This window comes from Anas platyrhynchos, chromosome 1 (assembly GCF_047663525.1).
Source record: "Anas platyrhynchos isolate ZD024472 breed Pekin duck chromosome 1, IASCAAS_PekinDuck_T2T, whole genome shotgun sequence".
Classification (NCBI taxonomy): domain Eukaryota; kingdom Metazoa; phylum Chordata; class Aves; order Anseriformes; family Anatidae; genus Anas; species Anas platyrhynchos.
In genome coordinates this window covers 3,592,369-3,606,057 of record NC_092587.1, presented here as the reverse complement: position 1 = coordinate 3,606,057, position 13,689 = coordinate 3,592,369, and the positions used below count along the sequence as shown (strand labels likewise).

Genomic DNA, 13,689 nt, shown 5'->3' with positions numbered 1-13,689 from the left:
TGCGAGTGATTTTCAAGGGGAATAGATCTTTTCCTCCAGCAGCGCTGGGGAAGCTGGTAGCTGGGGCCTGAAAATAAATTATTTGACTTCAGTTTGTGTGCTGTGGGGGGACATCTGTGCACAGGGGAGAAAATGTTCAAAGTGAGAACATTTTCATCATTATATGTGTAAAGCCTTTTATTGTCAGCGAAGTGGTTGGGTTTTATTTGGGATGGTTATTAAGCAGTTGGCCCCTGCGTTAGCCACAAATCAAACGTAGTCTGTGTTCAGTGGTTAAATAGTCTCTTCTAGAGAGGAAAAGTAATTTGATGTTCTCTTAGCATGTGGAACATGCTGTATTTATCTAATTGTGCATTCAGTTTAGGTTTCCTTTCAGGCTGGAGTGGGCGTTTGAATCATCGTCCTCCTTAGCTCGATCCTATTTGCCAGATTTCAGGAAGTCTTGCGTCCAACTTGAAGGAATGTATGTAAGCCTTGAATAGCAATGCTAGGAATAGGCCCTTCAACCCAGTCTTTTTCCTGGATAGGTTTTTAAAAAACTGATATTCCTAAAAAGCCTTTGGTTAGTTCCAAGAACTAGGGAGAAAATATGATAATTGGGGGGGGAGGAGGAATCGTCTTAATTTTCATTTTTTTTGGCTTTATAACTGAATATTTGAAGGCTGTGTTGCTTCTCCCTTGGTGTGTTGTGCAGCCTTGGCTTTAATATTGAAATTCACTGTTCTCTCTTCCACAGTATTTGATTCTGAAACTTGAAAGACCTGCCATAGTCCAGAGCATCACGTTTGGCAAGTACGAGAAAACGCATGTCTGCAACTTAAAGAAGTTTAAAGTCTTTGGTGGGATGAATGAGGAAAACATGACAGATCTCTTATCGAGGTAAGACGTGATTTCGTCAGCTGTGGGAAGCAGAAAGGCTGGACCAAAAAGCTCTTCCCCTTCACTCCCGAGCAGACAGTGTAACAGAGCTGTTGTTGTGATCCTACAATTAGCTGCCCCTGTGTTTGTGGTCAGGTCAGTGAGCAACAAATCTCTGTGCTCGCTCCAGGAAGCTTTCCTTATCCTGCCCTAACCACAGAGGATTTGTGGAGAGTGAACTCCTGGAGGTCTGAAAGAGATGAGAGCACGGTTCAACATTGCTGTGTTTGCGATTCCTTTCTTCCTTGTGCCTGAGGCACAGTAGAAATGATTCCCCAGGTGTGGGTAACTTCAAGAAGCTTTTAAAAGCACAAGTAACCTGCCTATGTTGAGAACCTCCTTGCAGCTGTAAAGCTCTGGCTGGTCAGCTGCTCTGCCTGGCTTCAAATGGGTAAATAAATAGGATAAGAAAATAAAAAACCTTCGTTTTCCTTTTTTTTTTTAAAGTTTCATCCCGTAGTTGTACTGGTAGAGAATAATGAAAGAGCTTTTTGGATATTCGAGGCTGATCGTGAGCTTCTGAGTAGTTGCTAACAGAAATTTTCATGGGCCTTTTAAGGGGTTTTCTGTTTTAGAAAGGGAAGTGATGCTTAACTATCTAGGAGTACAAGAGCAATGAGGAGCAAGAACTAGTTTTGGAGGCCTACAGAAGGAAGCTCCACCTCTGGGGAATGTACTGGGGTACATGATTTTTACTCAATTAGACCAGCCAGGGGGAAACATGGGATGTTCTCATTGTAGGTATCCTTCAAAGCCGTACAGAGACTAGTCACAACCTTCCCCATCCCTTCCCTCTCTTCAGGTAGACCAATCTTGCAGCTTGACTTTATTGCTACTCGAATTTTGGGGGAAGAGATTTTAGTAGCACAGTAACTACCGATACCTAATGTCACAAATTCAACAAAAATCCTTGTTTTGGGACCTGTAGCTGCATCTTCAGTAGAAATGGACTTAGGATTTTTGATAAGTTATAGCAAATACTTGGTATTTTATAAAGTGTTGCTCAAATGGATCACAAAACGCTTTGGCAGTGCGATTAGTCTGCCTCCAACCTACCCAGGAAAGCATGATTCAGATGGTTTGCTGAAGTCGCAGGGATGCTAGCACAGACCAGCAGCACTGGTCTGATGTCAGTTCCCCCTGAAACCACTAGCCAGTGCTGCCTCCCAGGGAGATAAGATGGTGGATAGCAGTCCAGGCATTGGTCCAGCATGGGTACTGGTGATTTATAGCAATATGAAACAAGCGTCGCATTTCAGGCATGACCTAGATTGCATTTATTAGCTAGTCCTAAAATACAAGGTAAGATTTAGTAACCTTATTTATTTTTTCCCACAGTGGCTTAAAGAATGATTATAACAAAGAAACATTCACCTTGAAGCATAAAATTGATGAACAGATGTTCCCCTGTCGATTCATTAAGATAGGTAAATGCATTTTTTCGGCATTCTGAGTAGAAAATAATATTTTCTGATACTTGTGCCAGTCTTGGCACTTGTGACTTCATTGTACTCAGGCAAAGTATCCAAAATAGCTGTTCCATTTCATGATCTCTTAGGTTGGTTAGATTGGAACACAGTGAAGTCCTGTTACTAAGAAATAATAGAAATCCTAGGGACCGAAAGCAAAATACTGTACTTTTCAGAAACGCAGTTGTTGAGCCAACTAATTACTGGAGAAGCTGCTTGCTGTCCTACTATAACTTGCTATATTGAACTTTAAAATAAGACAATAATTAAGTTAAATACTAGTAAAAGTTCCAGCATTGGTAACCTTGGAGTTTGAAGAAGTGTCCTCTTTTTTTCCCTCCAAACACGCTTGCAACATAAAGCAATAGCAGAAGCCTTTCCTTTTGCCTTGTTGCTGCTCTAATCACGAAGTCTCACTTCTGGCTAAAGATGCTGTCCAGGAGCAAAGAAGAATTATGCTCCGTTATGTCTACCAGTGTAGTTTCTCTGGTGGGGCATGCTAGAAGGGGTACTAATTACTATGACTTGTGATGGGAGCTGGGGTAGCTGCTCTTTTCTTGCTTTGCATGGGCTAGAGAGAAAAAGTGTCTTACACTTGCCGTTATTGATGCTGGTTGGTTTTAATCCAATAGTTCAGAGCCTTTCATCTCTACATGGCTGAGTAGATTTATCTTCCCCTTCTTACCTGCTGAGACAATGAAAGAATTACTGTTTTTATGCTCTTTAATTCTTTTTGTTTTTTTAAGAGCAAGGAGATGGTTGCTGAAAAATGAAATGAGATCTCGTTGACTTGGAGGAATTTAGGAGTGTTTTGAAGAATTGGGTAATTCCTTTGCCAAGATGTGGATGACAGTGGCTGTGTAGGGGCTCTGCGTGAAAGTTTGTTTAGGAATCAAGTAACTGTATGTCATAAACCATGGGTTTCCCATGTTTAGGCAAGTGGAGAAGTGAGTTGTTGGTTGTTTTCCTTTTTTTTTTTTTGCCACTTTTGGAAGCATCTGTAGCACTTAACTTGAGGAATGCTGAAGTGGAGCAAAGGAATGGTTTAAGGTTGAGGTCATGGAAGTTAAATCGATTTTGAAGGTATTCTGAAGCTTTCTGTGCGAGCTTTCTGGGGGCATGATATTTTTTGTTAAGGGCTAACAAGCAGCAAATGGTTACTGGAGGGCTAAAGGGTTGAATGGAAAGATTCCTAGCTACTTCTCTGGATGTTTTAAGTTATATTCCTGCAGAATATATTGCAGATATGTTCAGATGTTATGAAGCGTAGCATGAAGTTGGAACTTGTTAGGAAAGTGAAATGTTGATTAATTCTACTACCAGCATTTTTTTCTCTGACATGACATGAGTGGGTATTAGGTTACATGGCTCGTTTCGTTGGGATGGGTTCCTTACTTAAGGAATGTAAAATTAAATATTCTTGTGTGACAAATACGTATATATTTGTCCTTTTTTCACTGGTTATGTTTTGAGTTTTCCATTTTAGCTCTATTTACGACCTCTAATTTCTTGAAGCTATTTTCTGCGAAGGAAATTCTTGTGCTAGGAGAAAAATTGAAATGCTTTTTTGACCAAACCCTGTTAATTTCTAGTTGGTTCCTAGTGTCGTTTTGTTTATAAAGTTGCGAGTGTTTTTCTACTGTGAAACAACTGTAAAATGATGTTATGAAATTGTTATTTTTCAGATTCGCAGCGTGAAGATGTTTTCAGTTTGTTAAAATTTCCAAGCTGCTAGCCAAAGTAACTCAAAATTTGAAATACCGTGCTGTGTTCCTTGTAATGCTGCCAGTAAACACGAGGCCAAAATCTGCCCTTTTGGACTCGGAGAGGCTGACACCACACGAGTTAGTGTTATCAGCGAAGCTTGCGTGTTTGGAGGAGGCATTGTTTAGTTCGGCAGCCGCTTGCAAAAGGCATTTTCTTTATAATTCTGCAGATAAACAGATCTGTACGCTGCTTTTAACAGCACAACAGGGAGGATAATATATTTTTTGGGGGGGAAACAGGAGGAATATGATGGGTAGATCTGTGAAAAGCAGGGGAAAAACTTCCTAAAACTTCCATTGCCCACGTGACGTTTGGCTGGTAGGAAGCAGAAGTAAGTTGCTTCTCTCAACTTTTGTCAAGACGAGGCTTGCACTTCTTGCAGTTTAATTAGTTCAACCTCAGTTCCTCAGCACTGAAATGCCCAGTTGTACAGGCTCCTGACCTACTTGACAAGTAATTTTGTGTTTCACGTAGCACCTCGTTAAAGAGCTTGGGAGGGTAAAAGATGTTTATCTGGACAAAACAGTGAAGGACAATTTCATAATGCAGTGAGCTTCGTTTCTGGCTGTTTGCTTTAGTGGTCCCTCCAAGCAGAGATTTTTATATCGTGCTATTGAAAGCAGAAGGTGTTCTGAAGACTGATTGCCATGAAGGAACTCGAAGAAATTCTGAGTGCAGTTCCCATGCCAGTTTGTTACTAGCATGGGAATTACTAACTCTGCTTCGAGGTTTTTGAGCTTTTTTGTATTAAAAGAGAGCAGTGCTCCTTTATGGATGTTTCCAATATTAGTTGGATCGACTACATCCGTACCTGCATTTTTCCAAACACGCCCTGTTTGTGTGACTACCACTGGCAGATGAGGGATACAGAAATTATCTTGAGAGGTGTATTTGAAATGGACTGTTCAGTGCCTCTGTTGTTTTCTGTGTTATACGGGGTTGTAATCCTTGCCCAGGCATAGCTTACAATTATTGAGAAATATCCCCTAAAATCAGTCTTGTGTGGGTAAAAAAACAAACAAACAAAACCTGTTTAAGTGACCTAAATACCTTTTGTTTCTGTTAAAGGGCTATTGATTTTTTTTTATTATTATTTTTCCTCTCTGCTGGGCACCTCTCACTGTGTGGTAACACAGTGGGCTGAACAGTCGTTTACATTTCAGGACAGATGCAGCAAAAAAAACAAGCTGAGGTCGCTTTTTGATTAAAAACTGGAGAAATACTGGAGTGGTAGGTTTCAGATTCAACACTTTTAATGGGAGCATCTTTCTCCCTTAAGAGTGTGTGTCTGTGGAGGGAAAAAAGCAATATGGTAAAGAATATGAAGAATAAGATTTGGCCCCTACAACTGTATTGTAGGGTAGAGTTTCCACTATATATATATATATATATTTTTTTTTTTTTTTTTGAGGGGGACAAATAAAAAAGCAGCCATGGGGAGACGTGAGCTGAGAAATGGGTTGCCCTTAGGAGGGCTTCCTCTGGCATCTTAGGCTACTTTTACCTCTGTACCACAGAAATCATGATGTAAAAATCCCTGTTTCTGATGAATTGTTGATTACTCAAGCTGGTAGAAGTTGGCATAATTTCTCTGAATTTATACCAGAGGCTCTGCTGGAAGGAAATCGAGGTGGACACCTGCTTTATTTTATTTTTTTTTCCTGAAAAGAGGTGGTAAAGTGGTAATGCTTAATTTTTATTTTTTTAAATTTTTTTTTCCCACCCAGTAATGTCAACACCACGAGATTGGTCTCAGGTTCACCGTCAGGAAATCGATGGCCTCAGCCCATTTGAGGTGGTCTGTGGTTTGGTTCGGTGTTTGAGTGCAAGGAGCTGGTGAACAGATTGGGATTCCTTATGGCTGAATGAGCACCAGATTTAACTTCAGTTTGGGCTGTGCATTCCGGTTTGAGGACAAATTAAAGGGGTTGCCCGTACTCGTGGTATTTTCTTGGTCTGTCATCCTAATAGGTGGGATGCCCTGGGTTGCCCATGAGCTCTAGGGTTTGGCAGTTCGCTGTCCTACTAAGGAACATGAGAAAAGACTCGTGTGGTTGCTGCTGATGCCTTTTTGTGTCTTTGTGCAAGGAGTGTAGCGTTTTTTCATACAGAACATGCATCAGTTACTGCATCAGTTCCCATATCTCGCTGGTAACAACTTTAAGCTGATGCACTTGGAGTTAAAAGTAGTAAGGTTTTATGGTATCGAGATAAAATACGTTTGTCCCATGGAAGACAGGCTTGGCTTTCTTTACCAGTTGTCTCCACTTGTCTCCACTGAGATGAATCTCCTAGGGGCTGCTCTGAGAGCATCTCACCCGAAAGGCTGAAGGATCAAATAGAAAGGAATTATTTGGGGTGATTTGAGAGATGTTAACATACGAAGTACCTACGTACTGATTTTAAAACCTGTTAAGAACTGCATATGCAGAGTCTGTTTGGATCTTTTCTGAAAATCTGTTCTCCTGATGACTGTTCCTAGAAGTTGTCACAAGTCTTTAGCAAGAGGTTTGTAGAAACACCCTTTAAAATTTTAGGGTATTGTGCGTTTGAGCATATGCTTTGTGCCCACATGCATTGTGGCAAATAAGGGGTGTAGCTTGGGGAAGTATAAATACTTCTGAACCTTTAACAGGAACAACTTGAAGACAAATTTTGGCTTCGATTTCCTCCGGAGGCGGGTCAGAAAGCCCCTAGTTGAACAAGTCAGCAGTCTCAATGGCATTTCGTGGCGGTTTGAGGGGTAACAAGCAGCTTCTCCGTGGGAAGAACAGCTTCTGTGGAAGGGAGGAAGCAGTGGACTCCACGCTGCTGCTGGTTACTACTCATTCATCTCCAGAGCTATCTTTTCCTGTTTATCAGTTACGGTCAAATAGAGAGGAAACAGAAGTGTTTGAGAGAAGCCACTTGATTTCACTGCAGTTTTCAGGAGCGAGCGCTCACGTAAAAGCAGTGCGGGGGCTGGCAGTGCTCTGAGAAGCAGAACAAACTCTTAATCTGCAGGCTAATCGATAGATCGATGCAAGACCGTGGATGTTACCACAGAGAGGCCTTAAGTGAGAGGCTGCGGTGTGTTTCACAGGTCACTTAGTGTTTTAAATGTTTGTTCCGATAGCCAGATGAAACAGGGTTAGCCAAAAAGCTGCTCACGTTTGAGATTTAAAAAAAATTAATAAAAATTAGATACAGTTTTTAAATTGGAGACTGACAGTTTTCCCTCCTTCCCTCCTCCACAACTTGCAGACGTTCCTAATTTTGTAGAATTTAAAATACCCAAAGCTTCTTGTCTTCACCATTAGGGAAAATAATTGTTGCTGACAAATGTGAAAATAAATGTACTGCGAGGAGCAAATACTGTCTCTGGTATGCTCGTGATTCCCATCCATGTCAAAGCTTGTTGCCTCCCCGAGCTGTTTTAAATGATAGGATTTTTGCTCTTTTGCTTAAAGCGAGCTGCTGCTTTGCCATGATCTGCTGCGTTAATGTTGCTTAGTACAGGTTGCTTTAAATGACAGCTTTACTGTGATGCGTGGTGATTTTTTTCCTAAGCTTTCCTAAACCTAAACTTATGTAAAATCATAAGTACCGAATCTTATTTAACCTTCAAAAGCATTCTGTTGAAATAGCACCGTGTATAGCCTGATAAGACGAATGCAATGCTTGTTTGATGTTGATGCCTCCTTTTTCTCCTTTTCCTTTCTCCTCCAGTTCCACTCTTATCCTGGGGACCTAGCTTCAATTTTAGTATCTGGTATGTTGAACTTAATGGCATTGATGATCCAGATGTGGTCCAGCCGTGCCTCAACTGGTACAGCAAGGTAGGCCCTGCATTTTAGGTGCCTGTTTGCGTGAGGATTTGTCGTCTCGGAATCTGGTGAAACTTCTCGTACTGGAATTATGTGACCTTTTCATTCCTTGAATATCTGCTATTGAAACAACAAACACGCGTAGTTAAAACTCAAACCTCACGGCTGGCTTGGACTCTGAGCCTTGTGCCTGTAGGTTCTGCAAAAGAAACAAACAAAAACCTGCTAGGTAGACGTTGCAAGGAAAACTCGAAGGAACGTGGAGTCAAAAGGGGATGAAGTTATTAAAATAATTTGTCGTGGAAGGGAAATAAATATTAAAGATCCCGTTTCTCCCTCTTGTTGCCTTTTAAATAATCATTCTTTTACCATGCTAGTCCTTCTACAGAGCTGCGTATGCAACTCTAGAGGCTTCTGGTTTATATATGCAGCTTTTATGCAACAGGGGTGAGGTTGTTTGTAGAGATCCCACTTCAGAGTCTTAACCTATTGCAGATCTTTGCACATCTGATGTTTACCTCTCATTGGCTTTTTCTTGAAAATCCTGAAACGGAGGGGAGCTGACGCTGCTGGACTGAGATGAGATGATTTATGCCATTTGTCACTTTGATGGATAGCAAGTTTAAAGGGCTCTAAACATTATTTGTAAAAGCTGTCTTTAATTGAGCACAGCAGACGCCTGTTCTGTGGGCGGGAAGCGCACTCTCACAATGAGAAATCAGTTTGGTGCTGTTTTTTTAATGCCTAGATCTTCTGGAACAATTCATGCAAGTCACGTGGTGCGTTAGAGAGAAGACATCCTTCCCTTTTAAATACGACTGAGTGCTGGAGCAGCATCTCTCTGCTTCCAGAATGAAAAATTCAAAAAGAGGGGTAAAGACTGGTGGTAGATGTGATCCTGCTGACTGTATCAGAGCCGTTAGCGTGGCCCCAAGGTTCTTTACCCCGCTATCTAGCTCATAAATGTTTGCACCAACATCACAAATGACTTCGTGGAGGATTTAAAAGCAGCACTAACAGTCACAATAGAAGCTGTCAATAGCAGCTTTAATCGTAATGTGACATTTTGGTCATTACCCTGCTCCTTACTCGTGGCCAGTTCAAAAAAGCCCAGCTGACAAGAAGCTGCTGATGGTTTTCTGTGCTGCTGCTTCCCGATGGGGGCGTCTCCGTCATTTTTGACTAGCTGCTGCAAATAGGAAGCTATGGGTTTTCTTACTTTTTTTTTCTTTTCTTTGATGATGATGTCAACATCTGTTTTGTTCTCTCACCCCGTGGAATCAACACATTTCACGGTCAGCATGTCTGCAGTGACAGCTTCTTCGAGGGGTGCCAGCATTGTTCTTCTAAAGCTCCGAGCCCTAAAGCAGCGAGGCAGGGACTTAGTCATGACTGTCTGGATGAGTTGCCAAGCTTTGGGTGATCAGCGTGTGTCACTGATGTTTTCTTCTCTCACGGTCCTCAGGCCACTGTTGCCAGAGCCATGTCGGAGGGTACGTGCTGACCCTTACGTAGGGAAAAGCCAGGATTGAACTCTTACTTCTGTTCCGTCGAGGTAGTGTGGGTATTACTTCTTGTGTTCCTGGAAGCCTGAAAACTTTGCAAATCGAATAATTATCCTCTATTGTCTGAGGCCTTGGACAAGAAGTTTCTACATGAAGTTGCCCATCCGTTTTGTGGTGTGTGCTTCAACCAGCAACATATTCCGCTCCCTCCAGGAATAGGAATTAGGTGCAGGAGATGAGGACAGGGAAGCAGCAGGCACGCTCCTCAGTTGGCTCCCTACTCTTGCCTACTTACAGCCTGGCTCAGCCGACAGCCTCCTGAAAGCCTTCCTACTCTGGTTTTACTGAAGAGCAAGCAGACTTTGGCAGTTCAATGATGACGATCATTTTTGGTTTTGATAATGAGCATTGAAATATTTTTAATTCTACCTGTGTGTTTGACAGCGTGAATGTCTTAGTCTCATGCTCTCATTAAGATTTTAACCAAAGGAATTATTTACAAATTCAGATCAAAGCCATTCTTTGGTTTGTCATCTCTTTAAAGCTGCATGACAGCATGTAAAAAAGGAGCCTTTTATATACTTTTTAGACACCATTTGCGTACAATATTTTTACATTTAGCTTCTGTAGTACTACTGTGATGCCAATCACATGCAAACTTCTACATTACATCGAGTGGCCAGCCTGCATCCAACAGTCATTTGATGTTTTGGGAGCCAAATCCATCAATCACGAGAGGCTCAGTGGAAATGTACACAGTCTCAAATTTGTCTGATGGCTGAACTATAGAGGAGCTGAACATGCTAAGGTGGTTATTACTGATGTGCAGCTATCCTTCTCCTTCATTGGCCCAACAAAGAATCCAAGGTGCTTTTGGCTTTGACTCATTGAAGTGAACATTTGCTTAAAGTCAGTGTCTTAGGTATCTCTTAGAAAGGAGGAAAAAAAAAATCAAGAAACCCATTTTTTTTTTTTAAATTTGTGCTGTAAAGCCGTGTTTTAGCTTTACTATTCCTTTGCCAGTGTATCCCACGTTTTTATTGGTACATGTCCTTGGCCTTTCTCGTGTGGGCTGGGAACCGACTTTCTAAAAATGCATGGTTCTGGCTATTTGCAGCTGTGAAATACTGATGGATTAAGAACTAAAAATACAGCTCATGGCCGTGCTCTCGTTAGCTGTTTCAGTTTGAGATTCTTGCTATAGAGCCATTACTTCAGGAGCACTAATGTGTTTTGAATGTTGGTATTAGTTCCAGGGTTTCCGAAGGATTCTGCTCATTTAAATGTAAACTGAACTTTCAGCAGTGGCTTCCACTGAAGAATAAAATCTTTTTATCTGTAGTTTGATCACTCTTAGAGGTTCCTAACTTGGATTTGTTTTTGACTGCACTCCATGATGTGTCTTAAAGATGGAAATTGCAAGTTTTTCTTTAGTGCCTTGGAACTTGGGTTTGAAGGGTCTACATAAAAAAAAAAGTGGTTCTGAAGGTCTGAGCTGCTTAACATAAAAATCTGTTGCTTGTGCATATTGTTGGCAGCTTTGAATATGCAGTGGAGGATTTGGTAGGTTAACTGCACAAGCTGTAGTTCTTAAACAGAATTTACTATTTTCTCCTCCTCCTGTACCTTGATTTTTGATGTAGCGGGGATTTTTCTAGCCATCCTCGTTCCCCCAATCGAGTGGGACACGGACAGCTTTTACTGATCCGTAGCATGAAAGCAGGGGCTCTGCTTTAAGGCATGTAGAGCTGTTTTGAAGGTAAAATTTTGGCCTGACTGTAATTTCTTGCTGTCATGGATTCGAAACCCTTGCGAGCTTTGTGGTCAGCCATACGTTCTGCTGCTCCACGGCAGGAGCAGCGGTCACCGCCGGTATTTCTATTCCAATGTGTGTTTTTTTTTTTCCTTGTCTGCTTCTAGAAAAGCTGTGACCTACTTACTCTTCTAAATTATTTTGTTACATAAGAGTCATACAATCAAATTATGTAACGCTGATAGCGAAGGCTTTTTCCTGCTCTGCCTCATGGAGGCCTCAAACAGCAGGACCGGGCGGATGGGAGGGGGAGATAATGGTTGCTTCAGAGATCCGGGACGCTGGGCAGCCTCCTCTTGTGTGCCTGTTAACCTGGATGGCATGAGGCTGTGTAATTTCTGTGCTGCTGGAAAGCAAATGTCTGCACAGCTTCTAATGCCTTTCATACAGCATTCCTCTGTAAGCTCATGCACGGTTTATGTGCAGCATTTAAGAGCCTGTTCTGCCTCCAGACAGGTTCACAGGTAGTCCCCAGCAGGGCCAGTCAAAGGCAAATCTACACGTCTCATAGGTTTTCTTGTGTTCCAGTAGTACCGTGAACAGGAAGCTATTCGCCTTTGCCTAAAGCATTTCCGTCAGCACAACTACACCGAAGCTTTTGAGTCGCTGCAGAAGAAAACCAAGATTGCGCTGGAGCACCCCATGTTGACAGACCTGCATGACAAGCTGGTGTTGAAGGGAGACTTCGACGCTTGTGAGGAGCTGATAGAAAAAGCTGTGAATGGTAAGGGAAGCGGAGGCAGTCGCGTATATTAATTAAAAAAAAAAGGCATTGAAATGTTACTGCTTTACATGTTAACGTACGGAGCAGTGGGATTGTCTAGTCCACGTTCTATTCATATTTAGCGTGTGGTGTCCTATCCACTTCTGGACTTGCACGTGCATGATATAGGTTTAAAATTATGAAATCACTTATCTCTGCTACTTTTGAACCTCTCTTTCCCCTGAAATGACAACGTGGTGCACTTAATGGGTGAAGATAGGTTCTGCATGTAAGTGGCCAGCAAGCTGAAGGTAGGCACAGCTATCAGGAAGGTGTTCAGCAAGGATCTGCATCGTGATCTCCAGTCAGGGCTTTCCATCTGGTTGGTATTTCAGCAGAACTTGAGTTTGAGAACGCTTTCTTTGGGAGCAATTCTCCCTGGAGGAGAACTTAGGGGAAGTCCTGGTGCTTGGAAGCAGAGGCTGGCTTTGCTTACCGGTTTCATTCTAACTACTATTAATTTTTTACTTGGAACTTTTCATCTTAGAAAAGCGCTACGTGCAAACAGCTTTCAACCCCTAAGATGGGTGAGATTTACTTTCTGTTGATGGCATGGGATGCACGAATTGAGCTACTGTGGTGAGGTGTCTCCAAAGGCCAGTGCAGCATTTGGATTGCAGCTGGATAAACAGAGGTCCTCATGCCTGCGGGTGTCGAGCGTTTTGATGACGTGCGATTGCTATTCCTGGGAAATCTGTGCTGGCATGAGAGCTCCTTGTGCCTACGGACTTACAGACTTAGTGCACTAATTTAATGGGTGTCTGGCACCAGAGTTTTGTTGTGTTTTTTTTTTTTTTTTTTTTTAAAATTCTGGGCTAATCAATCATTTTGGAATCTCTCTTGGATAGATGGTAGTATGCCTGCCTGGCCACCTCAGTGTGTTTTGTACCACTGAAGTTGCAAGTGGTTCTTGGGATGTGATAGAAATGATAGCTTTAAGGTCTGTATTCCATGAAAACCACAATGTTTTCCCGAGGAAGCCGTTCAGCGGAGCATGGTGTTAAGGAGTTTATTGCAACAGGTTGTCAAAAACTGCAGTAAGTGGCTTTCTGTGAGTTTTGGCTCCAGGTTTCTCAACCGTAGAAGCAAAACAGCTCAGCTCTGCCCTGTGCTGAGCTCGCTGAGCAGCTGCAAGCATTGAGACTGCGTTCATCCTTGTCCTTCGGAGTGCTGCTTGCCCTCCTGAGACTACACAGTGTTGTTGGCTGGGAAGGGAGCATAAACAGCTTCCTGCAATGCAGGGGCATTTTGCAACCGGCAGTTTTCTCCCGAGTCTAAGGGCACGCTAGGGTTGCAGGAGGAGAAAGCAGCAGGGAGCTGTGGCTAGATGCTGCTGTGTTAGGCATTTGAGCGTCGGGGGCAGCCGATGAGCCCACCGAATTGAGGCAGGATCTGCTGAGAGCCCGAGGGGTGCTATATGCTAACGGGGATGGTTTTGCCAACGCATCAGTCTGCTGCCTTGGCGGCTTAATCTCATCAGTGCCTAGAGGCCATCCTCTTTCCACTTCATCGCAGGCTGTAGTAGAAACTGTTTCTTGAATGGAATTTCACTAGAGGTCCAGAATGTGCTGAATAAGGTCCCTCAAAAATTGACTTTTTTTTTTCCATGGGTGCTAATGAATTGAATGTTTGTGGCTTTATTTTCTCT

General features: G+C 42.4%; 1 protein-coding gene across 3 annotated transcripts in view; it reads left to right on the top strand.

Moving 5' to 3' along the window:
- MKLN1 (muskelin 1) overlaps positions 1 to 13,689 on the top strand; it is a 94,069-nt gene that overhangs the window by 19,816 nt on the left and 60,564 nt on the right. Inside the window, exons 3-6 of one of the 3 annotated variants that reach the window (XM_027461121.3) lie at positions 737 to 879; positions 2,257 to 2,345; positions 7,863 to 7,972; positions 11,810 to 12,002. In XM_027461121.3, the coding sequence (XP_027316922.1) occupies positions 737 to 879; positions 2,257 to 2,345; positions 7,863 to 7,972; positions 11,810 to 12,002 (535 nt within the window). Of the gene's footprint in view, positions 1 to 736; positions 880 to 2,256; positions 2,346 to 7,862; positions 7,973 to 11,806; positions 12,003 to 13,689 lie in introns of those variants that run through there. The other 2 variants (XM_021276509.4, XM_021276510.4) reach the window with 2 other exon arrangements.